This window comes from Populus alba, chromosome 9, assembly GCF_005239225.2.
Source record: "Populus alba chromosome 9, ASM523922v2, whole genome shotgun sequence".
In the NCBI taxonomy this organism is placed as follows: Eukaryota; Viridiplantae; Streptophyta; class Magnoliopsida; order Malpighiales; family Salicaceae; genus Populus; species Populus alba.
This window is the reverse complement of record NC_133292.1, coordinates 5,571,438-5,597,360: the sequence shown is the minus strand read 5'-3', so window position 1 is coordinate 5,597,360 and position 25,923 is coordinate 5,571,438. Positions and strand designations below refer to the sequence as shown.

Genomic DNA, 25,923 nt, shown 5'->3' with positions numbered 1-25,923 from the left:
ATTGATGTAAATGACAATTAGACTGCTTTCATCCCTAAGATTTTAAATCCGATCATTCAATTTTATTTGGCCCAACTACCATACCCCAAAGTCTAGAATTTAAGTCTAATCCTGCAGAAAAGCCATTTGCTAACACAGAATCGGCGAATTTCATAGATTCTCCAATTACTAGATGTCAGATAATAACATTATTCCAACTCTCTGACATCAAATTTCATTTCGGAACATATAAAATCCCTAAATTATGTTAATGAATTGAGCTAAATGATATAAATTTTAGAATCTGTTCCAAACATGGTGTTAACACAGAAAGCAAACCTGAAACACTCTCAGAACACCCTTTTCCACCACTAACATGTCAAGCTTACTGATCATCTAACAATTGAACAACTGGGGAAAAAGGGTTGCGGTTAGGCATGGTTGATCAAGAAAATGTTGAGAAGAAAATCATGAAGGCATAGAAAGAGAAAAGGAAACCCATCAACTGCCATGGAAATCCAAGAAAGACGTTCAACCGGCCACCAAAAACAAAGAATTTGTTGGATGATGAGGACAAGAATTAAGACTGTTTCCTGAATAATGTAAGTTGATTATTCAGATCAAACTCTTCTTGTTTAGAAATCCATGGATCCATACACCAGATACTAGCCCTAACTATAATGACCACCGCCCTCTATAATCAACTGATCAACCTTGCAGCTCAGCAGCAGCAGAATTAGGCAACCCATCAAGATCAATCCAAGTTGCCCCACAAGTAACATCAAAGTTCCAGAAATCTCCAATCCAACAAAGACTGATCGACAAAAGTCATCGTGGACGGTACATGATAGATACCTTATCGTTCCCCATTAAGAAAAGTAGGCTCCACATCACATCTTAGTCTTGTGGGATAAGAATTTTATCATTCTGTAATCTCATCCTGTAATCCAGATGAAAAGGATAAAAATAAAATACCATTCAGCTTTCCAATCCAATCTGTCCCAAATCCACCGTCCCGGTTGGATCCACCTCACCTAGATTCTGGTGGAGCATAAACAAAAGGAGAAGGAGAGTTGATGCACAAGGAACCAAAGAATTAAAAAAAACCAAAAAGATCGAAGAATTGTTATTGATTAATTCATATAGATACAATTTATTACATCCTCAAATTGTGTTCTATTTCAGTACAAATCAACCTCAGATGACAGTAACAAGGACAGATAAATTATGTAAAATGAGAGAGCGACACAAGGTCATTGCTTCATCCCTGCAAAGAAAGAAGAAGAAGAAAAGAAACACATAACCTATATACTCTAAACAAAATAATTCAGTGGGAAATATGGACCTGAAAAAATGAAAGTTTTCAGACGAATCTAAGTGGAACTAGACCTTTGCAGAAAATACTTTCAGAAACAAAATTAATGAATGGATGGAGAATTTCTTCTCTGAACTTTTTCCACCTTTAAGCTCGTGCCGTTACGGCTACCTGACTTAACTCTTATGTAATAAATCTAAAATCCAGCTATAACTATACATGTATAACAGTATGATCAAGCTGCAGCCAGGCTCGCAAAGCCGCGTGATCACTGGATTCAATGTGAGGATTTGAAGTAGAGCCATCAAGGGCACCTGAGACTGGAATATCAGTTGTCTCATTCATCTCAGATGGCTAGTCCTTCAACACTTGATGAACCCATGACACATCAGGCTCCTCTCCGTCGTGCTTGATTGAACATGATGTGTGTTTCCGACCCATTTCATCTGCTTGAACAAACCTATTTACATTCCTGTTGTCAGATTCCCATATTGACCGTGAATTTGTACCATTGGATCCAAGGTCATAGGATGCTTTACAACCAAGTTTCTGTGAGAGTAGACTGCTTTGTAATTGTTGTAGCATCTTCTCTCGCTGAACATGAGCAGACAGCTGAAAGCCTAAAGAGGACACATGATCATTGATGTAAGGTGACACCCCCTGCATTGGAGATATTATGCTTTGCTGCTGCTGCAGCCGATTAAGAGCTGCTGAAGAATATGTGGGAGGGAAAACAAATGCAGCACCACCACCCAATTGGTCAGTGTGATGAGGAGATGAGACATTCTCAGATAAAATCTTGTCTAGATTGGAGTGATTCAGGGTGTTTGAAGAAGAAAAAAGATTGGTAGAGGAACCATTGTAATGTGGCCGAGAGAGAGGGGATGGCTCGTTTAGGGGCGGACGTTGCTGGAATCCAAAATCCCATAAGCCAGTAAGATCCTCGGATGAAATGTCTCTTGCATTGAGAGAACTTCTCAGACAGCTTGCTTGAAGACTGCTATGAAAATTTGGGATAGTTTGCCGAGGCCAAGGCACCGATGAGTGTGAATTGTTGCTGGAAAGATACTTTAGTGCACCGAAGGTAGAAGGTGATGTGGGAGAAAATGCTGAAGGGGAGCTAGGCGACAAGTTCGAGGCTGCAGTGAAATCCATAGCATCTACTTTAGAGTACGAGACTGCAGCTCCGGTAGACATATTCAGGGGTCTCTGTTCATCAGGTGTGTGAGCAAAGAAACACACCCGACGCATGCAACTTCTTCCTTCCTTGCAAAGTCGGGTCTTGTATTGGCTAGGGTGCAACCAGCACTCGAAAATCCCATGAGCATATTCACACAAATCCCCTCGCCTACATGTCCCCTTCTTGTGATCTGGACATGGCATACAACTGTAATGGAACTTCCTCGGGTCTCTTCTCCTTGCATTCTCACCGGGATGAACAAAAGGACACTCAGTCCAGTCATGGGCGTAGGCCCGGCAGCAAGGTCGGATCTTAAAGGAGAACATCCTAAACTCATCGCTAGCATAAGCACAGTTCTTAATATCAGGAAAAGTTGGATCAACGGGGTATTCTTTTTTAGCAGAAGAAACGTGTACATCATTAGGCTTACAGGTAACTGGCGATAGAATAGAACCCGCGGGGGAGGACAAGGAACCTTCATCAGTTGATGATGACAGAGAAGGTGAACTGGGTCTCAAACTAGGACTTGAAACTGGCATCGTATCCCATTGACAGACAGAACCATTGTTCAACAGCTCTTCAAGTGCACTTCTCAGGTCGGGAAATTTTGAGGGAGCAACAACAACATCAATTGGGCGACATCTATTGGCATCAGTGGCATTAGAATCAGCACCTGCAAGTAATAGCAACTTGACAACATTGGTGGCGTTAACAGATCCACCCGAAGCAGCACAATGAAGAGCAGTGCTGTTATCAGGGCCACAACTGAAATTTACATCTACCTCGGGTAGAGAAAGTAGTAGCTTCAAAACATCAACACTGCCATATTTAGCAGCGATCATCAAAGGGGTTCTCTGCTCGATAACCATCTTCCTCGATGCCCCCAGGCGACCGTACCATAGGCCAACCTCCTTAACCTCGGATTCATCAAACACTGATCGCTTGAAACCCTCAACATTGTTATCCGCCGCAAACTCAAGCAACGAGGAAAAAGAATCTTCGGTGTCAATCCAGTTGCTCATATCTTTAGTAAAAGAAAAGCTTTCCATGGGAGACAATGGAGCCATAGACTGCGATTATTTCGACTGATTAGGCCCTTCACACATAATTTAACAGACCAAAATCCAACTATACAAGAAACTCAAAATTGAATGCGGGGAGAGAATTGTATGAGAGAAAAAATTGAGCGAGAGGGGTAGGAGGACTTGCATGGTATGGTGTGTCATGTGTGTGTGTGTGTCTATATATATATATATATATATATGAAAAGAAGGCAAAAAATCCTTACAAGAAAAGAAAAGGAATCTGTTCCGGATTCCAACATAAAAACTTTCTGTGATTAATCTTTAAATTAGCATCGAACTAATAAAGAACTGTCCTAAATTCTTCTGTGGAAAAGGAATACAAATCCTTTCAAGAATCGGAAAAGAAAGAATTTTTATTTAAAGAAATGCCTCACATAGCAGAAGCCGGCGAAAAGATAAACAGGAAACAATTTTCTAGATTCTAAGACGTATAATCTCATGAGGGAAATATATATATATATAATTTTGGAAGGGAATCTCATTATCTTTTTTCAAATTTTAGCTCTTGTATATTACCATTTAAATTAAAACATGATCTTTACAACTTTCTTTTTCTATTATTTCCAGCATTTTTCTCACAAACGAATCAGAATTTAAAAAAAAAAATTAGAGTAACAATACATAATCAAACTATAATAACTCAATAGTTAAAATACCAAGACACTTACAATCATTATCACTTAAAATCATGGTGGGGATGACTTTTTCTTCAAGAACCAGAAGAATCCCATCAAGCAACGTACGGTCAATTCCCAGAAGCCAATATAATTGCCAAGAACGGGCAAAACCCAGAAGAAGAAAAAAGCCAAGTACGTTGAAGGAAGGAGCTCAAGGGACTGGAGGGAGGGAAAGTAGAGAGAGAGTATAACGATTTTTTGAAAATTAAAAATGAGATTACATGGGAAGGAGGTTGTGGGGGTGGAGCTTTGCCGTTTTGGTGGGTCAAAGAGCGTGATAGAGTCAAATGTGTAATGTGATTTATTTTTTTGTAGGATAGAGTTTATTTATTTTTAAAAAATAGGATAAAGTCTAATTTATCACCTTCAGGCCTATGCATTGCCTGGAATGAAATACTCGGAGCTATATTGATTGTATTAATGTTTTTTAAATATCTATGTTTTTGGAATTATATTAGAGTTATTTTTAAAAGTATTTTTGTTTAGAAATATATTAAAATAATATTTTTTTATTTTAAAAAAGTTATTTTTATATCAGTATATTAAAATAATAAAAAATATAAATAAATAATTCTAAACAAAAATATATTTAAATTTTTAAAAAATATAATTTCAAACATGTTTCCAAATAACTCCATGACTATTTCTATTGATTAATGTAATGGACTGGGACCCTGATTTTTTATTTTTTATTTTTCTATATTTTGGTAAATCTAAGCTGATTCCTAAACAGTTTGGTCAACTCAAATCTTTATTTAAAGTGATTTGAAATCCTTCACCCAGTTACATCAATGATGTGTATAGTTAAATTAAAAAAAAAAAAAAAAGCAATTTAGAAAATATCAAATAAACTGTGTGTGTGTGTGTGTAACCCTTCGAATCTAGCACTGAGAATACAAGATATGAAATTATTGCGGGTAAAAGAAATAAACGAAGAAAAGGAAAAACAATTGTTACCATCAAAGAGATAATATATGTATCCACATGGACGAATCAAAAAACCTTTCAGGAGATAATATATGCATCCATGTTGATGAATTTAGTCGCATGGAAGTGTAGTTCCAATTGTTTTTAAAGTATATTTAAATTAAAAATATATTAAAATAATATTTTTGATATCAGCATATAAAAATAATCTAAAAATATTAAAAAAAAATTAATGCATTATTTATTTTTATTTTTTATTTTTTAATTAAGATGATTCGAGAACTTCAGATTAATTTGTGTTCTTGTCTCAGATAATCAAAATTAAATTATAAGTGAATAGTTTGGATATGTTTCATCCCCATGATATTTTAGGAAATAAAAGGAAAATAGAACAAAAAAAATTTATTTGGATTGTGCAGAGAAAATAACTTGCACTATAATAATAATAATAATTAATTAATTAATTAAAGGGACAGCAGTATTAAAGTCAAATCGTTACCACCACCCCCATCAGATTTTGAAAAGCAACACTAAATTTATTCTTTTTGTAGCTTAAATCACTATTTTCTAACCCATAAACCTTAATATGACATCGCTGGTAAGAGTAAAGGAAATTAGTTTAATGCTTCTACTTGCTATTATATTTTAAATTTTCGCTATATATATATATATATATATATTTTTTTTATATATATTTTAAAAACACTTTTAAAAAATTTATATTTTTATATTTTTTTTCTTTATTTTAAATTAATAATTTTTTATGTTTTCAGATTATTTTAATATATTGATGTTAAAAATAATTTTTTTAAAAATAAAAAAATTATTTTAATTCATTTTCGAGTGAAAAATACTTTGAAAAGTAATCACTATTATATTTTCAAATCATTTTAATAATCCCTTATATACAACCTGCAATTTAATTTCAAGTTATTTTTTTATGCATCTTTTTATATAAATGTTTTCTTTTAAATTGAAAAATTAATATAAATATGTGAGAAATTAAAATCTAATAATTTATCAGAAAAACTAAACTTGAAAGAATTCACATATTTATTAAATTTATTTTTTTCATTAATCAAATGAAATTTGGATTTTTCTCGAAGCATTTCCAGGATCGAAATATATGAAGAATGATGTATTAAAGAGATTTGTATTCAGGATAAGAGCAGATAAACTTTTAGAAGCAACCAAATTAAAAAAAGCTAATAGGCATTGGGAAATCACGGTAGATACACACTTATATAAACATTGTTTATTTTTTTTTCCCTTTTCATTATAAAAAAATAACGATAATTTCTAAGGGTATTGAAATCTGTTTATATAGTTTATTTTTTATCTTTAAATAAAACATATAAATAAATATTTTACCATTTTTATTATATAGTGAAATGACTAGAATATTCTTTGAAGGAGCAAATTTAAACCTAATATTAAGGGGTATTTTTTGATTTTTTACAATAGTTTTTCGGTCATTATAATTTAAGCAAGTGGGCAATTTAATATTTGTCAAATATAAAAATAAAAAAATAATTTAAAATAAACAATAAAACAACAATAATAACCTTAAAGTCAAAAAAATTGAAACATTATGTTAAGAGGTGTTTTTGTTTTTTTCACAATGATTTTTTTATATATAATTATAAAATTAGTTTAGAGGCAATTCTATATATGATTAAATAAAAAGAAAAGGGTGGGGGCAAGTGTACCGTTTTCTTCTGAATGTTCAAAAAGGTCCTTTTTTCTTTTTGCTAGAAGCATTGTTATGTTTTTTCATGTTGGTGTGGCGCGCATTATTAGTAATGGTCTAACTTAGCGTTGATGCACCTTTCATTATTATTATTTTTCACTCTCTTCTTCCCATAAAATTATAACCTGGCACACTTGGTTGTCGATATTTTAATTTTATCTTTTATTTATTTATAATTTTTTATCACAACTCTTTTATAAAAATTTTATTTATTTTAAATTATATCATTTAATATTAATTTATTAAATATTATATTATTCGACATGGTTCTTATTCTTTGAGTTTTTAATTTTCTTTTTGATCATTTTGTAAAAGTTTTTGTAGTTTTTAATTTCATTATTTTATTCAAATTGAGGGTATTATATTTTTCATTATGGTCTTCATTGTTTGATTTTATTATTCTTTTTAATTTTACTCTTTAATTACAACATTGTTTTTGTCTTTTTGTATCAACTTTAATCCTCAATCTTTTATTTATTCTTTTACTAAATTGATTTTGTTTTTCAACTTCATTATTTGATTAAATATAAAATTTATTTTATATTTTTATTCTTATTCTTATTATTTAAATTGATATTTTTTAAAAAATTATTTTGTATAGTTCAAATTATTTTTTCAATTTCATTCTTTAATATCTAATCAATTAAGAATTGAATATTATGTTTTTTTGAGATTGAGTGTTCAAAGTCCAATTACTTAAATTATAAATTCAAAAAGTTAACATAATTTTTTAAAAAGATTTTATAATTCTTTTTATTTTTTTTATCGGCCATTTTTAATTATATGATCTTAGGTTATGAGTTTGACGTAATATTTTAGATTGGCTTAGCTTTAATTAGTGTGGTTACAAGTTTATGACTAATTTTTTATTTTTTTTTCCTTTTACAACATCCAAACATTATTTTTTACGCAAAAAATAGTTTATCTCCATGGTAAAACATGAGCACTAAAAAAGTTGTTTTAGAGTTCGTTACATGTTAAATTTTAAAGTGTTTTTAACTTTAAAAATATATTAATATAATATATATTTTTAAAAATTTTATTTTTAAATATTAAAAAAAATTTAAAAATATATAAAAAATAATGTAAATTTTTTAAAAAATACTATGAGATCCGAAAACCAAACACCAGCTAGAGAATAAAAAAACGAATATTATAGATATAAATAATATTTAAAATAATAATAATATTTCAAAAATTATCACACAGAATACGCAGTCTCTCTTTCTAAAAAGCTTCCGCTCCAATTCCGGTCCCCCTCGTGGACCTCGCTCTTATGCCATCTCAATTCCACCACCGCCACCGGAGCCGATCACCGCCATGCCAACCGCCAACACCACCATCCCGATCCATGGGCCCGTGGACCTCCTCACTCGTCTTGACTCACCGGACCCGGAAACCAAGCTCAAGGCGCTTAGAGAAATAAAAAACCAGATAATTGGTAATCGCACCAAGAAGCTCTCTTTCCTCAAGCTCGGCGCCGTTCCAGCTGTCGCCTCTATCCTCTCCTCCTACGCCACCGAAGCTGATTCCCAATTAGCCGATGCTGACGTCAGCATCAGCAACATTATTGTCCAGTCAGCTGCGGTTCTTGGCAGCTTCGCTTGCGGCTTCGATGCCGGTGTTCGAGCCGTCCTCGACGCCGGCTCTTTTCCTCACCTAATTCGGCTCCTCTTCAATCCTGATGAGAAAGTAATTGTGTTTTTTTTTTCTTTTTTTTTTTTGTTGCAAGCCTTCAGATTTATTGATTGTAGATCTTATTTTGTTAGAAATGAAATTAAACCAAACCTAAACTACTTATTTGGTGCTAAATATTGTTTTTTCTTTGTGTAAATTTCTTTATAATAATGCTGCAATTTCATGGAATCACTGCATCGATAGAGCCTGTGTTTGGAATTTCTTTATAGCAATGGTTAATCTTAATTTTCTTAAAGTTGTGTTTGATTTCAGAAAGATGAAAAGGAGTGGTTAGAATTAATGTTTTTTTTTTTTCTGCTTACTTAAGGAGGTCTTAATTTATATTTCCAAATAGAATTGTTTGTATCTACTTTTCTTTTTTGCAGTTAATTATGCGAACCATTTTTTTTCTCTGTAATATACTTCGTCCATCTGCGATTGTTTATGCATGGTTAATTTGATATTTTTCGGGAACCTTTTTATTTTTTTGTTGTAAGGTAAATGGGGTTGTTTGATCTTCAGGTGGTGGATGCAAGTGCTCGTTCACTTAGAATGATTTATCAGTCGAAATTGGCTCCAAAGTATGATTTTGTTCAAGAGAAAAACATGGAATTCCTCATTTCTTTAATTAATAGCGAGTGTGAAAATGTTGCTGGACTTGGTGCAAGTATCATTACTCATTCTTGCGAGACAAGTGCAGAGCAGAGGGCATTATGTGATGCTGGGGTTCTAGAGAAGTTAATTAGCCTCCTTGAAGGTTCTCTAAGTCAGAAAAATGCTACTTTAGAGTCCCTGGCTGCAGTCTTTAAGAACAATCCTGAAGTCATCTCTAAATTCGTGGGACTTGAAAATGAAAGAGCTGTTGAAGGCTCTTTAAGTCAGAGAGACTCTAGTTTAGAGTCACCGGGCACAGCTCTCAAGAACAATCCTGAATCTGTCTCGAAGTTTGTGGGACCAGAAAGTGGAAGTGCTTTAAGCTCTATAATTGAATTAACAAAGGATAGATATGCCCGGACAAGGTTGCTTGCCTGCATGTGCCTGATTGTCATAAGAAAAGCTTCTCCTAACTATCTGCAAGATATAGGAATCAAAGCCAAATTAGTATATCTCTTACTTGAGCTTCTTGATGATCCTGGCCAAGTAGGAGATGAAGCTCCCTTTGTTTTTTCTAGTCTAGTTGCAGGAAAGGAGGATTTACAGAAATTAGCTTTTGAGGACAATGCTATAAATAAGTTTTGTAACCAATTGCAAAAAGGTCAATTACATCCCAAGCGTCTCCAAGGCATATTACTGGCATTGGCTGATCTATGCTCAAAGTTGGAGGGCTGCAGATTGACATTCCTGTCATTGAAGGTGTAGTATCTTGTAAAACCTTTTAATTTGCGCACTTTATTCTTTTTAGCTTGCCTGTAGTAGTGTATTTGTTTCATGCATGTGTCTTCAGAACAAAATAGTTTTTTCTCTCAAAGTTTCAACTTCTCCAACTGTGTTTACTTGGATGTCACTATGTTCTTCCTGTCTTTCCTTTGCTTAAAGATGGTCCTAAAGTATGTCAATTGATGTAGAATTTGTAAAATTGGTGGAAAAGCAACAGGAATGACCTATACAAACTAGACATAAAATTGTTTATTAATTTTGTTTAGTTAAAACAGTTGATTTATTTATAACTAGTAAATGTATAGGCATCTTCGAATTGCTCATTTGTTTGAACGTTTGTCTCCTTAAGCCTTTTCTCAAACCTAGTTAAACTTCATTGATGTTGAAAGTTAAGCAATCATATCACTGATTAATTTACATTATGCCATGTTAATTCACTGTTTGGAGAAGATTTCTCTCATCTTTTTAAATGCTATCCTCTCACCTCCCAATGAATTATGGGGTACTTGTACCTTCTTTTTCTGGCCTTGTGAAAGTTAGGATACATTCTTCAGTGTCCATGTTTGATGCAAAACTCTCATTAATATGTACTTGCATTCCCTTTCATTTACAGGTCACATGAGCGATTTAATAGAAGCTAACACTGCCATTCTAAAGTTTCTATCACTTATCTCTGTACTTTGTGCTTTCCAGTACCAGTTCAATAGGATGCTCATCACCTCTGGCTTACATGATCAGATATCCTGTCTGTGTCATCGGGCATAGCTGGTCTATTGGATTTATTTGTATCCCTCCTCATCTTATAAAGGCTTAAATGTATAATAATGACTTGACAGGCAGATTAGCAAAGTCAGACATGAGGATTGCATTAAAAAAAAGTTGCATGTGATTATTCTACCATTCCCAATTTGCAACTTCTGATATTCTCATAATTTCACAGGTTTTGAACCAAGTGATTGATGCTCTGACTCATGATTGTGCCGATGTGCGCACATCTGCATGTATTTGCTTAAGAAGTGTCACTCGCTCAATCAAGGTATGCAATATGAATGCTAAATTCATTATTTGTAAAGCTGAATGTTTACTTTTTGCTGATAATATGTCATTCAGAACTTGTGCGCAGGTTACTTCATGAAAGAAATGTTTGTTATTCCCCTCATCCGGCTTTTAGATGACCCTTCAGTGTCTGTCCAGGTACGTGTTTCTGTGAGCATTAGTCATTGTAAATTCTTAAATGCATTACCTGTACCCTAAAAAAAAGGGGGGGGGGGGCGTGACCACAGGCTTATGATCTAGAGTCCTTCCATTAAAGTTGTGAATCCATTTTGACAGCCTGCTATACATGCTTGTATTTTAGCTTTCAACCAAAATATGAGCTATACATTTACTGAGATTACAAATAATAATAATCAGTTGAGTGCCATCCTAAAAAATAAGATGGATAAGTACTATTCTTATTCACTATATTTTGATGATATAAGCTTATCAATGCTAATGAATTTTTCGCCTACAACATTGCATTAAACCCCCTTAACACTGTTTTTCAGGTCGCTGCACTTGGCGCTATGAGTAACATAGTGGTTGATTTTACAACTCGCAAGTCCACATTTATACAATGTGGAGGCATAAAACAGCTGGTTCAGCTAACAAAATCAATGGACTCAACTGTAAGGTTTAATGCATTATGGGCTTTGAAGAATATGATGTTTCTGGCAGATGATAGATGTAAAGAAGGGATTTTTTTAGAGCTCACTGGTTCCTTGTTAGCAAGCCTTATATGCGGTAATGATTATAGTTTCTGGTGTTTTGGTACATTCAGGCATGATCCAGTATGACATTTGAATTTGTACTGCAGACCCTGAGCCTTGTGTTCAAGAGCAAGCTTTGGCCCTTGTTCGGAATCTTGTTGATGGATGTATAAAGTCCATTGAGTATGTGTTTGCTGAAGATGGTATTCTATTAGATGCTGCTGGAAGGCAATTACACAATGTTTCAGACGAAGTTGGAATACAGGTTAGAAGCCTCTTATACTTTTCCTTGAGATGTTTTCGGAAACTGTTATTGTATCATTATACTTGTTCATTCCAAAGGTTTCTTCTTGTACTTTTTAAAATGTCATCACTGCATCTAATTTATCAGAAAAGAAAACTGTAACTTGATGTTAAATCGAGGTTCTCTCTCTATATCTTTAGCATTCATTATGGAAAGAAACTTCTCTTAGGACAATCACGTCTTAAAACCATTGATTTTCTTGCTCTGTTTGTTGAGGAAGCCTATTTATCATGGTTGTTTGATATTTAAAGGCACATCAAGAATTTTTCATTGAAGGTAGAGGCTGACAAGTTTGGAAATTGCAAGTTTCACATTGAAAATATAGACATGCATAATTAGAAATTAAACAAAACAAGCTGGTGTTTTGTTGAAGGCTAATGAACATGCAGGGAGACAAGCAACTTGCATTCTACATGGAATTTGTTATTTATAAGAAAGTCTTGACATCATTAATAAAAACATGGCCTCATGGATATATATCTTTCCTAATATTAGAAAGAAATCTCGGAGACACCATGGTATATTAGTTATCAAACATTATAAGTGGGTTAATTATCGATCTTTAGGATAGTTGGTAACTGTCTTTTGTGGTCTGTGGAGTGTGGGTATTAATGTGTGAACTCTGGGATGGGGGCAAATCTCTGCTCTATCATCCAGACAAAGAACTTTTTGCATGTCCGTGTGAAAATTGATTGTGGGTATGCAAGTAAAGATGCCATTTATTAAGCTGAATAAAATGGTGGCAGGAGCACTATACCAAAATGAAAGCGAGAGCTCAAGAGCGAAAAAATGAGTTTCTAAAAGAAGTTTTGATATTTGCAAGAAACTTCTGACACTGCCTATCAACTCTGTGTTTGATGATTTAATTTGGTCTCTACCTTTTATCTGTCTGCTTTCTCAAATGATTAAGAGCATTGGGAAAGGTGACTCTGGAAAATTGATGGTATATTATTTATATACCATTAATATATAATTAAAATTTTTATCATGCAGGGAATGTATCTTCTTGGCAATGTGGCAAGTGGAAATGAGTTTCATAAGGAAGCAGTTATGCAGCAACTTCTTGCACAAGCAGATAATGGAGACCAATCTTTCATGATCAAGTTCTTGCAGAGCAGTGATAGCCGGTTACGCACAGCTGCTGTCTGGGTTATAGTAAATCTCACTTTCCCTTCTTGTCCAGGTGCATTTGGTCGGCTTGTACAACTTAAGAATGCTGGCATAATATCTCAAATAAGGAACATGGTTAATGATTCCTGCCTTGATGTGAAGGTCTCTAAACTTGCACTTGGGTTTGGATCGTCCTTTTACTCATTTAAATTGTTTTGATAATATTCTGGTGCTATATTTTACAGCTTCGTGTAAGAACAGTGATCACTCAGTCTATGACTTTTGGCGATGGCCTCGCATGATCATCTGTACATCCCTTGAACCTAGCTCGAAGAGAGGAGATAAATGCTGAATGTGTTTTGGTCTTGACCTTGTTTTGTAAGATACGCCCATCATTTCTTTGGAAGGGTGAAACATTTTATGCTTCAGCAAAGGTTTGTCGTTTTTACACAAGTATACTGTTAAAAATTTGGTTTGGACTCTGATTTAAATTACATTTAAAACTTCCAGCAAATTAGCTGGACAGGGATCAATTACTTGATTAATATATTATCATATTGGCTTGGATATGCATGCTGTAGTTTTCCTCCATTCACATTTTCATTTAGTTGGTGAAGACACTAGCATCAACCTTAAGTTACCATGCTTCATATTAGTTAATTTCTCTTGGTGTTTCCATTTGGAGATGGTCATTGCCGTTCATCCGAGCCAATATTTCCCTGATGAGCCAATATTTCCCTCTTAAGTTCTGTGTTTTCTTTTGCAGGTGTAATCACATTGCTTCCAGTTTTCCCAGTTAGAGCAGTGTGGTCATTGATTTGCTGGCGGTGCAGCAGATCTCCTTCCATGGTGCCTACATTATGTATTAATTTTTTGTATGTATTCAGTGATCCTTGTTGTAGCATTCGTATCAACATCTTGATTAAACCACATGACATCTATAGTTCCACGGAGAAATTGTCTCAGGTATCTGATTCTTAGAATTGTTACAATTACATTATACTTTTGCTGCAACATGTTTAGTTTCAAACCTTGCACGGAAAGGATAGTGTATAAGCTGGATGGATATGTGGGAATATAAACATCTTGGCTGCCGAATAATAAGAATGATGATGCCGTGTTAAGGCGCTAGTTTCCGAAGTTATATTTGCCCATTGCATAATTTTCAAGCTCTCCAAGTGTAGGATCTTTCTGTGACATAGTAAAAGGAGAGTCTTTGGAACCAAATTGGTTGATATTGAACGGAAGACATTACAGCGGGCAGAAAAGAAGAATGAAAAATAAGCTTGCATCCCTTCTTCAGCCAATCTTCTCCGTGTTTGTATCATCTGATGGCCATTTCACAGTCTCCATGAGCCGTTCACGCATCAACTCCAAGTTCTCATCAGAGATTTCTTTGTATATCTCAGCGTGATCACATTTCTACATCATGATAACAAGGAAATACCTTTTGTCACGTCATTTATGTGCTTAATTTACATTTTAGAGCAAAAGCAGCTGTTGTTACCTTGACCCATTTCCCATACAGGTGAAGGCGTGTGACCATCACTCTTTCAGCAAGGTCCTGCTTCTCCTGTCAGTAAAAAAGATGGATCCCTTCAAATGCTGTTATGATTAGCATGCTATTTATCTCTATCTATGGTGTTATGAGAAAGTTACACTAGTTTGCTGGGAAAAACTGAGAGAAAACACAAGTATTTTGAATCGAAATTTGGAAAAAACTAATCAAGAAGTTTCGAAGTAATCAAGGAACACATGAAGGCTTGTGAAGACTACCTTCCCAAGAGAGCGAATGAAACGCTTGCCATCTCCAGGCTTATTTTGTGCAACAAAACTGCCAGAATATGAAAATAAGCAAACTCAGAAGGAAATAGGAATGCAACAATCGCTACTCAGAAGGAAATAAGAAAATGTTTATGTTGTCACGCATTCATCTTGCTTTAAGTCTAATGTCGACAGACAATCTGCATCACTTGCATCTGTAGTTAGAAAATTCGGGTGCTACCTGTTGACACGAAATGCTTAACTTAAAGGTTGTCTAACTCACATCCGTTCCACCTAAAAATGAACAATTGTGCGAAAAGTTGTTGGCTGGAATGGGATAATCACAGAAGAAGAAAAGGATAAGAAAGTTACATGGAGAAGCAATAGTTTTGGCCAAAGGAAGACTCCACTTACTTATAAAACCATGTATATTGTGTTGGATTCATCTCGTAGAGCTGGTTAAGTACAGTCCTTACTGCTTTGGATGTGAAATAGTTGATTAATTGCTGCGAGAAGGACCATCTTGATCAGCATAAAAAGAAAATTTTAAAGCACCACCATAAATACAGATATGCTAAAAATCGTTAATTTTCTTGAAATTCATGGCCAGATAACTCTTAGTATGAAGAAAACAAAAACAACAAATCACAGTATATGTAGATGTTCTGTTCCAAAGAAACAACTTGGATTGATTAAAGATATACGAGGTATCTAGGAACCACAACTGTATAGACCTTCGTTATTTCTTGTATTACCATTACCAGAAGTAAAAATTTACATCAAACAATGCGACAGTAACTGTACATACACATCTCATACTTCCAGAAGCGAATCAAAGAAGGAATTCAGATAGGTAATATACTTCATGGAAAATGCATCAGTGTACACCAATGGTTGATATGGGAGATTTAATGATTTGTAGAGTACAGAAGGACCACAAGATTGATCTGTTAATTTCAAAAACCACAATTTGGAAGCCAACATGGTCTCTACAAGTTGTATCTTGCTGTTTCTTTATTTTCTGGTGATCTAGTTATCATCTTCTAACTTCCCATAAATTAAAATGAATTAGGAAAAAAAAAAACAGTTGATAGCCAAGAGTATAGCTTTATGATTCGTGTCATAGCAACTACTAGCAATAGGAAAACGTTTATGACGCGATGGTTAGCTGATAATTTATGAAACCATGGTCTCCAAGTTTAAGTTGATGAATTTTGTTTATCCAGTAGCTTTAAGATAGGGGGGAAATGCTAATATGGAGCTAATAATTGAATCAAAGAACAATAACAACTCACCATTTTAACATCCCCAAAACTATCCTCGTATTGCCCTCCCAACTCGTTGACAACCACAAGTCCCCGATCCTTTCTCTGTTTCCTTGAGCTCTTACTAACAATTCCTGAAATGGCTTTCGATGAGAGCCTCCAATCAGGCCTTGAGTCCACAAAAGAACTCCCCAACTCCAATGATCCTGGCCTTGTTAACTGCTTTCTCTTCATTGAACTCCTCTGCAAAACCAAGTCTCCACTACTCTTAAGACCAATATTAGTTGTAGGCAGCGCATCCAAGCACAAACATGGAATAGTGTGTGGGTCCACCACGGATAAAGCTCCCACCATGTCTCTCCACCAAATCTCAGCTCAAAACACCCTTCAGAAAGAATATATCAATACCCTAATCAAAATAATGGATGAACTTGATTATTTTTTTTGGTGTTTTTCAATAAAATAAAAGATACCCAACAACAGAAGTCAAGAAAGTGCAGATGGGTATCCAATAAAATGGGAGTTACACGATTGCAGTCAAGGATTCATGAGGTGAAAGAGAATTAAGAGGGTGCTTGAAGAAAGTGCAGTATATTGGAGCAAGGAAAGAGTGAAGAATGTAAAAGGTGGTTGCTTTTGACAAGTCTTAACCAGAGAAAATCTTGAGGTCCAAAATTCTCCAAGCAAGGGGTTACACATCAAAATCAAAGCATCCTTTCTTGATTTCTAGAGTCTAGTCTAAGTACCTGGACGGTTTTTTTCCTCTAATTTGGGAGGAATCTTGTGTTCTTTCTTGGTGTACATGAACGTGTTGAATTTAACAACAAAAAGGGCTTTGCATGGTTAAACATGTGGAAGCGAATCGCTGGAATTGGAGACCAGCGAGAGAAAAGGAGGAAATGGACGATCACAAATGAGATTCCATTTGGATTTTGTCACGTATATGGGCGCCACAAATGCTTCCTTTTTATTTTTATTTTAAATAAATGAGATTAGAATTTGGATTCTCTCAAGATTCTTGACAAAGAACGATTCTTGTTTGAATCATTTATTTTAGGTATCCGTGTCTAAGAAAATATTTAGCGAGAAACATTTATTTTACATATATTCTTAGAGCATCCAATAAAAAATATTATATTAAAAAACTAAATGAAAAAATGGCTTTTTAAATAGTATAAATATAATTTTTTATTATTATATGTATTCCAATGGTAAAAAATTATTTAGAAAAGCCAATTATATTTTAATATATTTCATGTTAAATTAATTTTAATATAATTATATAACTAATTTAGATATTTTATATATAATATAATTATGATATTACTAATTATATAATTAATATGAGTAATTTATAAAAGTAATATAAAATTAATGAAGCAATATGAAAGTTATTGTTACTGCTGACTTTGAACCGTTATTATCCAATTTCTAACTGTTACTATCTGACTTTGAATCATTATTGTCTGACTTTGAATTGTTATTGTCCAGTTTCTAACTGTTACTGTTTGAATACTTATCAGATTTTTAACTATATCTAAAGTTCTAAAACTTTATTTTAAGTGAGATTGATCTCGTTAGAAAGCTAAACACAAGGCAAATATTTTTAAGTGAAAATAATTAATTCTTGTTTTTCTAAAATTAAGAGAAGGGTGAGGCACAATACAAAATTTAAAATTTACAAGTTCTTTCCTCATGTATTTAAAGAAATTTCCTCCTGCATTTAAAAAAAAAAAAAAAGTTGTTGGCCAACGGTTATTTTATAACCGTTGGCCAACAATCATTTGTTTTTGTCATTTCTACATGGAAATGTAGAAATGACTAGTCACTAAATAAGTAGCTAAAATAGCTATTTGTTTGGCTCATGCGTTAAATAAAGAAATAAAAAAATAAAAGTTAAAAATACACTTTTTAACATTTAGCTCTACTGTTTGAGATATTCTTAGTCTCTCTTTTTTTTATGTCAGCTATCAAATTAATATCAATCTTTTAACCTAAATATTTTTTTTTATCAATTTTACCATTAAATAATTTGGTTTCTTAATTAAATCTTTTTTTCAGAACACTTAATATATATATATATATCCTTTATTGTAGATAAATCTCATGCAATTCTTTTTATCAGAATCAAAATAAATTAAATTGAAGAACAAAATATTAACAAAAACCATAATTTTGTTAAAAAGCAAAAGCGTGCAGTATCTGCAAACAAAACGACGTCGTTAACCGTGTGATATAGGCAACCACTGTCATGCCAGCGTCAGTTGCCCTAGAAGACCAAAAAAAAAAAAAATCCTATCTGGGGCAAGACAGTTTCAGTTTCCAGCAAAGAGAAAAAAAAAGGCAATCCAAACAAAGAAGCAACCTCAAACCTGCAGGCGAGCAAAGCACTTATTCCAAAGAATCGAAAAGGAGATGTTCTATCGAGGGTACGTGCCTGATTCTCCCAGTTTAATTCCTTTTTTCCCTCTTTAATCCAAACTCTCGTATACAGGATCTCCTTCTTTTTACTGCTTCGCTAGTTGATTCTTGTATTTGGTTTTTGTTAATTCTGGGTATACTTTGTTCTTGTTTGTTTAATTTGATCGTGAGCTCTTAGAAAAGCAACCATTTAGGGAGCAGGAACTGTAGCTATGCGCAATATTTGTGTTAAGGTTTTCATGTTAATCTCTAATTTTAGAAACTTTTTCAGAAGCTATTGAGTCTGTATATATGATTGGATGGCTCCTTGCCATTCCACTGATACGCTTCATTGGAATGAGGAAAGAATATGACTTAGCTCAACTTGACAGAACACCTGCAGGGCACCTACTGTCTGTTATGGTGCCACAAACCAGCCACGAGATTTTTACCTGCCTTAAGAAACTAAAAGAAGGCAGAGGGGGTGGGGGGATAACAAGAGCTTTATGCAAAAGAATCTCAACGTGCACACGTGGGATGACCAAGCCCTCCTTGATTAAATGATGAATCAAATACGATACATGACAATTACATCTTTCTTCTCGTTCGAAATACATTAATGTGTAGGTGCTATCCCTATAGCTTCCTTGGTGAAACAAGAAGAAGAAGAAGAAGAAGATATTCCTCTGGCAGTAAAGTGAATGATATTCTATGTGTGCTTATAGATCAATTTTTTTTGCTGACTATATTGTATACATTTTTATCATGCCATGTAGTTTATGGTAGTTTCTATGGAATTCTTGTGTTGATTCAAGGTTCTGGGGTGCTGATTTTATGTCCCGCCTTGGAATTTATGTTTTTATTTTTTCTTAATTGATAAAAGAATACTAACCTTTAAAGAACAAAAGTATAAATTTGTGGTTATATTCGTGAATGCAGTTAATACTTAGTTTTGCATAATTCTGTGCATAAAGTATTGAGGAACTTCTCATGTGATCTGCTGCTTTGATGATTTTTAAATTGAAGCAGATATCCTGATGGACGTGAAATGGGTGCAAAACGTCAGCGAATAGCTGACAAGGGTCCTTCATTCTATGCGAACTCCCCTGGTTCAAGTTTTATGTACAATGCACCTCCCAATGGATATGCGAGCCAGCCACCTCCTCATTTCCCTGTTGTCCGCCTCCGTGGTCTTCCTTTTGATTGCACAGAAACCGATGTGGCTGAGTTCTTCCATGGTCTGGACATAGTTGATGTTCTTTTTGTTCACAAGGGTGGCAAGTTCAGTGGTGAAGCTTTTTGTGTTTTGGGGTATCCTCTTCAAGTTGATTTTGCACTTCAAAAGAACAGGCAGAACATGGGCAGGAGATATGTTGAGGTTTTCCGAAGTAAGAGGCAGGATTATTACAAGACAATAGCGAATGAAGTGTCAGAATCTCGTGGCTCACCACGACGAAATATCCCTAGGGCTAAATCTTATGACGAGGGAAAGGACTCAGCTGAACATACAGGAGTATTACGATTGAGGGGACTGCCATTTTCAGCTAGCAAGGATGACATAATGGAATTCTTCAAAGATTTTGTTTTATCAGAGGATTCGATCCATATTACAATGAATTCAGAGGGTAGGCCAACAGGGGAAGCCTTTGTAGAGTTTGCAAATGCAGAAGATTCTAAAGCAGCGATGGCCAAGGATAGGATGACTCTTGGGAGTCGCTATATAGAGCTGTTTCCCTCATCAGTGGAGGAGTTGGATGAAGCAGTTTCAAGAGGCCGGTGACCTGTTTTTATTGTACGTCTGCTTATATCTGGTATTTTGTACCAGAAATCTTTAACATTGTCTTGTTGTTTGAAATTTTTCTTTACTAGTTTTTCCCTCATAAGTTTGTTGTTTTGAGCTGTTTAGGATTCCACTTATGAATCTATGCATATCTAGTCAGATTGTTGTTCCAATTTTGTTCATTGGTCTAGCATGCAACTTCGTTGGTTTATAAAAGTTTTTGATATCACCTTTGAAGACTAGTTTAAACTTTAAAGGAGGATTACTAGGAAACTAGAGGTGCTATTTTGAAGGACTGATGCCTATTCTTCCCAAATGTGACCGGCAATTCCAAAAACTGTGCAGATTATGGAATTTGTTCGAAGATGGCTATATCAATTCCATTATACATGTACGCATTTCAGTGCCGTGATTCTTGGAACACAATTCCTTTTTTTCTTATAGCTGCCTGTCTTATAGTAGTGAAGAAAGACACGTATCATCGTCACTGGAGAACTCATCTGTTGCTTTTACTGTCATCATTGTTGCATGTCTTAATTAATTTATGTGTTTCTTGTTACAATCTCTTTAACAAAATTGTATTTGCATAAAAAAAAAAAAATTATCTTTGTATCTTGGTTAATATAAACAAGATAAAATAAAATATAAAAATATCTATTTTATTTGTAATATGTATTACTCTTAAATTTATATATTTAAACAAATAATTAATTTTTTTTTTACTTTTAGTTTATATTAAATATTGAAATTGATATTAATATAATAATTTTAGCTATAAAACTAGCATGACATTAATGTAATAATTCTAGCTATAAAACTTGGATTGGCATGATACGATAACGACTGAGTAACTCAGGATTGATTGATTTGTGACTTGGATCTTGTTTTGGAATTGAAATTTAAAATAACAAAAATATTTTTTTAAAATTTTTGCATGAGTTTTGAAATTATAAGTTTTAGACAGGAATATTTTAGGGATAAAAATAGTAAATGTTGCATATAGAGATATGTATTTTCGTGCCTAGTACGTTGTAACAATACTCAAGCTGGTGAACCGTATTTTATGCCGTTGGTTTGTGTTTTCAAAATGACCCGGAATTTCTACAGGCATAATACCGACTTTGGGCTGCCTGGACCTCCTGGGATCGAGATCTACAAAGTAATTTTTTTTTCTTTCAACTGTACGAACTTACATCAGTTACTTTGATTTAATTGAGAGCCCCCTGATTAGATTTTAGCACGAACCCTTTTGACTCGAAGAACTGGAGAGAATAAAATGTACATGCACAAACACAGAGGCACCACTTTTGGCTGAGCGATTCGCGGCAATAATCTTAGCTGCTTTTGAGAGGATATGAAGGACAAAGCAAGGTTTGAATCTCTAATCTAAAAGGGTACTTTCTTGATGCTAAACCGAGTGATGTCCCTGACAGGCAAACTGTATTGCAAACCTCCAATCAAGCTCCAATGGAGAGGATGCCATGCAGAGAAGATGGCCATTTTCATCATATTCTTAGCGTCTGGGGAACTACTAGAGCCAGTTTCATATTTTCAGGGTGCAATCTCAATATAAAACCAAGCACTCACTTGTTTAAACTAACGCATGAGCTGCATGATTCGTATCTCCTTCCCCTTGTTTAATCGATCTGTCCATATCTTGATTAATGCTGATAGAATTGAGTCTTCAAATCCTTTAGAACAGTGTGAAACCAAGAAGCTGGTTTTTTAAAAACCTTAGGAATTGGAGGCGAGAATCATATCTAGCTACAGAGCTTTGATTGTTTGGAGCTAATGATGGATAATTATGAGAATTTAGCTACTCGATTGTCCTCGTTTTCATCAGATTCCCACTGTCCTATTTCTTGTGAGAAAACTTGTATTTTCATTGAGAAGCACAACTCTGCTTGTCCATTTCACTGCTATATTACTCAGCCTGATTCTGCGTTTTGTATTCATGTGCCGTCGGCCGGTAATCGGGACAGAAAGCAGAAACAATAACATGCAGACTGACATAGGGTTCTATTAAACAAGTAGCTGTGTTCGTGCATCTGTGATTTAAGATTAGTTCAACCATAATTTGTTTCGTTCAAGCATAATCCCCTGTGATTTAAGATAAGTTCAAGCATAATCCCCTGAAGACGGTCTGAAAATGTTTTTAAAGCAAGGCGCCAAAATAAGAGAGAATCAGTGAATAAAAAAAAAGGTCGAACCCAGGCCATTGACTAATTTGTTTTATGTTATATTGTTTAAAACAAAGTTTTTTTTTGTATGAAAATGGATTAACATAATTTTTTTATTTTTTTTAAATTTATTTTTGATATTAACAAATTAAAATAATTCAAAAACATTAAAAAAATAATTTTAAATAAAAAAATTAAATTATTTTAACCGCAATATCAAACACTTTTTAGCTAAAATCTTGCTATGCTAGAGCTTGTCACCCCCTCCCTTTCATTCTCTCTTCACTTCTACTTGTAAAAAAGGTGTTTAAGAATACTATGATGGATGTTGATTTTTAAAAGTATTTTTTGTTTAGATATATATAAAAATAATTTTTTAAAAAATATATATATTATTAATATCAGCATATCAAATTAATTAAAAAATTTTAAAAAATTATTTTTTAAAAATAAAAAATTTAATAAAATGATGGTTGCATCCTAAAAAAAACACCTAAATTTATTGAACCTGAGTACAGTAGGAGGAGGTAAAGTGTATGTAAGTAAAAGTAAATTCAGGATAGATAGCACCTTTTCATGTTTCAGTGAGAATGTTTGGGAGTAAGATAGTGATTAATTTTTAAAGTATTTTTTTATTTTAAAATAATATTTTTTTATATTAATGCATTAAAAAATTTAAAAACATAAAAAATATATTAATTTAAAAAAAAATTTTTTTTAAAAAAAACAGTTTTTTAACCGTAATGTCAACACTGTCCACGTAAGCAGTCCTACCCTTGATGTTCCTGTAGTTGTGCAAACCTAGGATGCCAAAAAAAAGTCAACAAATGAAGGCTTGAGAGTCTGTCAAACTATTTATTAATTATGAATGTGAACATACAATGTCCTTTTTGTATTTGAAATGTGACTACGCAAGCCTGACATCGCCAAATACCAGATAAATAAAAAATAGAAAAAGCAATTATTTTCTTATTGGGATGCAAGCAATTATTGCATAGAAGCACTACTTTAAAATATGTATAAAATATGCTGCACATTAAATGGCTTGCAAACGATGAAATCTTACTGAATTTTCTTGGGTTTATCATAAATGTACATATTCCAAAGTCTTGCAAAAGATCTTATCCCCCTAAAAAATAAAATAGTTAAGTCTTAACACTAAAAAAAGCTTAGTAGAACAACGTGATTATCACTGAAGTTTTTTTAAAAAGAAATTAAATATCCTTTTGTGATAAAAAAAAAATTAAATCTAATCTTAATCACCTGCTAGGTGTTTGGGGTGGTGGGCAAGCCTGCCCAAATCCCTAGACTCGTGAAATTTTGAAATTAGTACACTCCCTCAATCTCAAAAATCGGGCAATGGGCAGGATGACCGAACCCTAGTCACACTTGCAGAGAGGATATAAATCCTTGATTGCTTCAGAGGGTTTTAAACCCCTCCCTCCCTCCCTCCCTCCCTCGCTCGTCCTCTCCCTTCAGTCTCTCTAGGGTTTTGACATGTGCTTTTAATTCATTGCGTAAAGGTTAGTGTTTTTCTTTTCGTTAACTACGGCTAGCTTGAACAAGTTTAGACCATATCTTTCCGAGAGTTGAAGCGGTCCCTGTTTGAGGCTTGTCCGATCATTAAAACTAGGTCGAGAAATCTAAATCGCCATTTGGGTTTTGAAGGATTGAGCAAGGCAGTAGTGATCTCTCCATATCGAGGTGGGGTTTTTATGAATCTTGTAGAAGTAGCAGACTAGCAGTAGTTGTCGTGATCTTGAAAAGGTTGTTTCAAAAGAGATGGTAATGCACTCGTCTTTTTATCACTTTTCAGTCAAATTTAGTTTCTTTAAAGTGCCACCACTACAATTAGGTTAATTTTCAAGCACTCATATTCTGTGTCCAGGGCTTTCACCTATAACGGGCAAGTAAAGCTTTTCTTTTAGTTCTATCCCTTCCAGTTTTAGTATATCTGTCTTTTGTACTTCAACCACATATATATCCCTATCAGTTTGCCACGCACATCTAGATCGCAGACACCAAAGTTCCTGTGTTCTCCTCTCAAATATGGCTCCGACTGGTAGAAAAAGAGCAAGAGCAAGAGCAAGAACATCGAGAAAAACCCAGTATAAAAGAGCGGTTGTGAAGCCAAAGAGCATTAAAGAGGCATATTCAACAATTGATCAGGATTTTCCTTCTAACTCCTCCGCGAGCTGCGATGACAGTTCAAGGATCGCTGGCTTAGATTTCGAGGGTGTTGATACCTCCACGAGTGCATGCTCTACTCCAAAAGCTGAGAGATTTCGGATACCGGAGATTCAAACATGCCCACCAGCGCCGAGGAAGCAAAGGATGATATCGATTTGCTCTTTGCAGAGGAGACCAATTGCTTTCTTTGCTCCTCCAGATTTAGAGCTCTTCTTCTTCTATGCACTTCAAGTCTGAAATGTTTGTTCATGTCGTATGATCAAGATCATTTGAATAATTTCAAGAGGCGATCCCTAGTGTTTATTACTTTCATCTAGTCACAGATCATAGCCTGTTCTTTTCAATTCCATTGTTGAAGTACGTACAGTGTGATAGCTTGTCAATTAGCTTTACCTTCTCCATCTTGTTTGCTTGCTAGTTTTATAGCCTGGGTTTTCTACCAGTAGGGTACACTAATACGCTAAATTTAGCTGGGGTTGTCCACCTAAATTTAGTCTCTTCAGTTTTTCTTAGGTGTGTTGCTGACTTTAGAAGCTTGGAGAGTGCAATGTAATGGCTTGATTAAGGTTCTGAGTGTGATTTTAGTGTGGAATTATCAGCTTTTTACTGGTTTAGTCAACTTGGGAATGTAAGAACATGCCACCTGCTTTATGTTCAAAGCCCCGATCCCCTCTTCTTAATTTTTGTTTTTTCTAATGTAATTACTGCAAACAGATCAACGGTTCATCCGTCAATCAATCAACGGTTCATCCGTTAATTAATGGCTGCACAGTTTTAATATACACAATCAAGGGTCCACCAAAGTATTACGTTAGTGTGGTAGCGTTGCTTTTCATAACTATACATATATGTCACAGCTCAAAACTCCAAAAGGTCAAACAAACTCAATTTAAAAAAAAAATTAATTTAGAAAACACTGTCAAACAGTTCTCGTTGATATTCACCTTCTGAAGTGAAGCAACCTTCACCCTTCTTTTCAGGGGAAGCTGCAAAAACACAAGTATATCTATATGGGAAAAAAAAGTATAATAATAAATTTTTTAAAAATATTTTTTTATTTAAAAATATAATAAAATAATTTTAAAAAAAAATTTTTATTTTACAAAAAACTTAAATAAAAAATAATTCTTAAAAATAATTGATTCAGACTTGTTATGTAAAAGGAAAAATGCATCATTATACCTAACATGAGCTTATTTTTTAGAATTTATTTGT

General features: G+C 34.1%; 4 protein-coding genes across 8 annotated transcripts; 2 read left to right on the top strand and 2 right to left on the bottom strand.

The window, feature by feature from the left end:
* Nucleotides 1-1,075: 1,075 nt before the first annotated feature.
* Nucleotides 1,076-4,464, bottom strand: LOC118035133 (zinc finger CCCH domain-containing protein 56). The gene is made up of 2 exons (XM_035040634.2): nt 4,228-4,464; nt 1,076-3,544 (listed from the first exon to the last, which is right to left on the bottom strand). The coding sequence occupies exons 1-2, from the start codon at nt 4,231-4,233 to the stop codon at nt 1,649-1,651; spliced, it is 1,902 nt and encodes a 633-aa protein (XP_034896525.1). The 5' UTR covers nt 4,234-4,464; the 3' UTR covers nt 1,076-1,648.
* A 3,640-nt stretch (nt 4,465-8,104) lies between these two features.
* LOC118035134 (uncharacterized) lies at nt 8,105-14,159 on the top strand. Its single transcript, XM_073411526.1, has 9 exons — nt 8,105-8,605; nt 9,113-9,943; nt 10,908-11,003; nt 11,078-11,161; nt 11,515-11,749; nt 11,823-11,980; nt 13,013-13,291; nt 13,375-13,563; nt 13,896-14,159. Exons 1-8 carry the CDS (start codon nt 8,234-8,236, stop codon nt 13,429-13,431), a joined length of 2,112 nt encoding a protein of 703 aa, XP_073267627.1. The 5' UTR covers nt 8,105-8,233; the 3' UTR covers nt 13,432-13,563; nt 13,896-14,159.
* Nucleotides 14,160-14,344: 185 nt separating this feature from the next.
* LOC118035137 (chaperonin-like RbcX protein 2, chloroplastic) lies at nt 14,345-17,059 on the bottom strand. The gene is made up of 5 exons (XM_073411528.1): nt 16,189-17,059; nt 15,308-15,399; nt 14,906-14,963; nt 14,637-14,702; nt 14,345-14,551 (listed from the first exon to the last, which is right to left on the bottom strand). Exons 1-5 carry the CDS (start codon nt 16,510-16,512, stop codon nt 14,429-14,431), a joined length of 663 nt encoding a protein of 220 aa, XP_073267629.1. The 5' UTR covers nt 16,513-17,059; the 3' UTR covers nt 14,345-14,428.
* Nucleotides 17,060-18,414: 1,355 nt separating this feature from the next.
* Nucleotides 18,415-22,299, top strand: LOC118035135 (uncharacterized). Of its 5 annotated transcripts, XR_004685134.2 has the most exons (4): nt 18,415-18,587; nt 19,588-20,350; nt 20,684-20,729; nt 21,446-22,299. XR_004685134.2 is itself a non-coding variant. In XM_035040638.2 (3 exons), exons 1-2 carry the CDS (start codon nt 18,574-18,576, stop codon nt 20,336-20,338), a joined length of 765 nt encoding a protein of 254 aa, XP_034896529.1. In that variant the 5' UTR covers nt 18,415-18,573; the 3' UTR covers nt 20,339-20,350; nt 21,446-22,296. The 5 variants fall into 5 exon arrangements, 4 of the variants coding, with proteins under 4 accessions (XP_034896529.1, XP_034896528.1, XP_073267628.1 ...); XM_035040638.2 differs by lacking the exon at nt 20,684-20,729 and having other exon boundaries at nt 21,446-22,296; XM_035040637.2 differs by lacking the exon at nt 21,446-22,299 and having other exon boundaries at nt 20,684-20,864.
* The last annotated feature ends 3,624 nt before the right edge of the window (nt 22,300-25,923 follow it).

Coding starts and splice junctions, on each gene's coding strand:
- LOC118035134 (XM_073411526.1), top strand. CDS start 8,234: ATGCCAACCGCCAACACCACCATCCCGATCCATGGGCCCGTGGACCTC. Junction 11,981..13,012: donor CAGACGAAGTTGGAATACAG/GTTAGAAGCCTC, acceptor TTTATCATGCAG/GGAATGTATCTTCTTGGCAA. Junction 13,292..13,374: donor ATTCCTGCCTTGATGTGAAG/GTCTCTAAACTT, acceptor TATATTTTACAG/CTTCGTGTAAGAACAGTGAT.
- LOC118035137 (XM_073411528.1), bottom strand. CDS start 16,512: ATGGTGGGAGCTTTATCCGTGGTGGACCCACACACTATTCCATGTTTG. Junction 14,964..15,307: donor CAATATACATGGTTTTATAA/GTAAGTGGAGTC, acceptor ATATTCTGGCAG/TTTTGTTGCACAAAATAAGC. Junction 14,552..14,636: donor TGTATGGGAAATGGGTCAAG/GTAACAACAGCT, acceptor ATCATGATGTAG/AAATGTGATCACGCTGAGAT.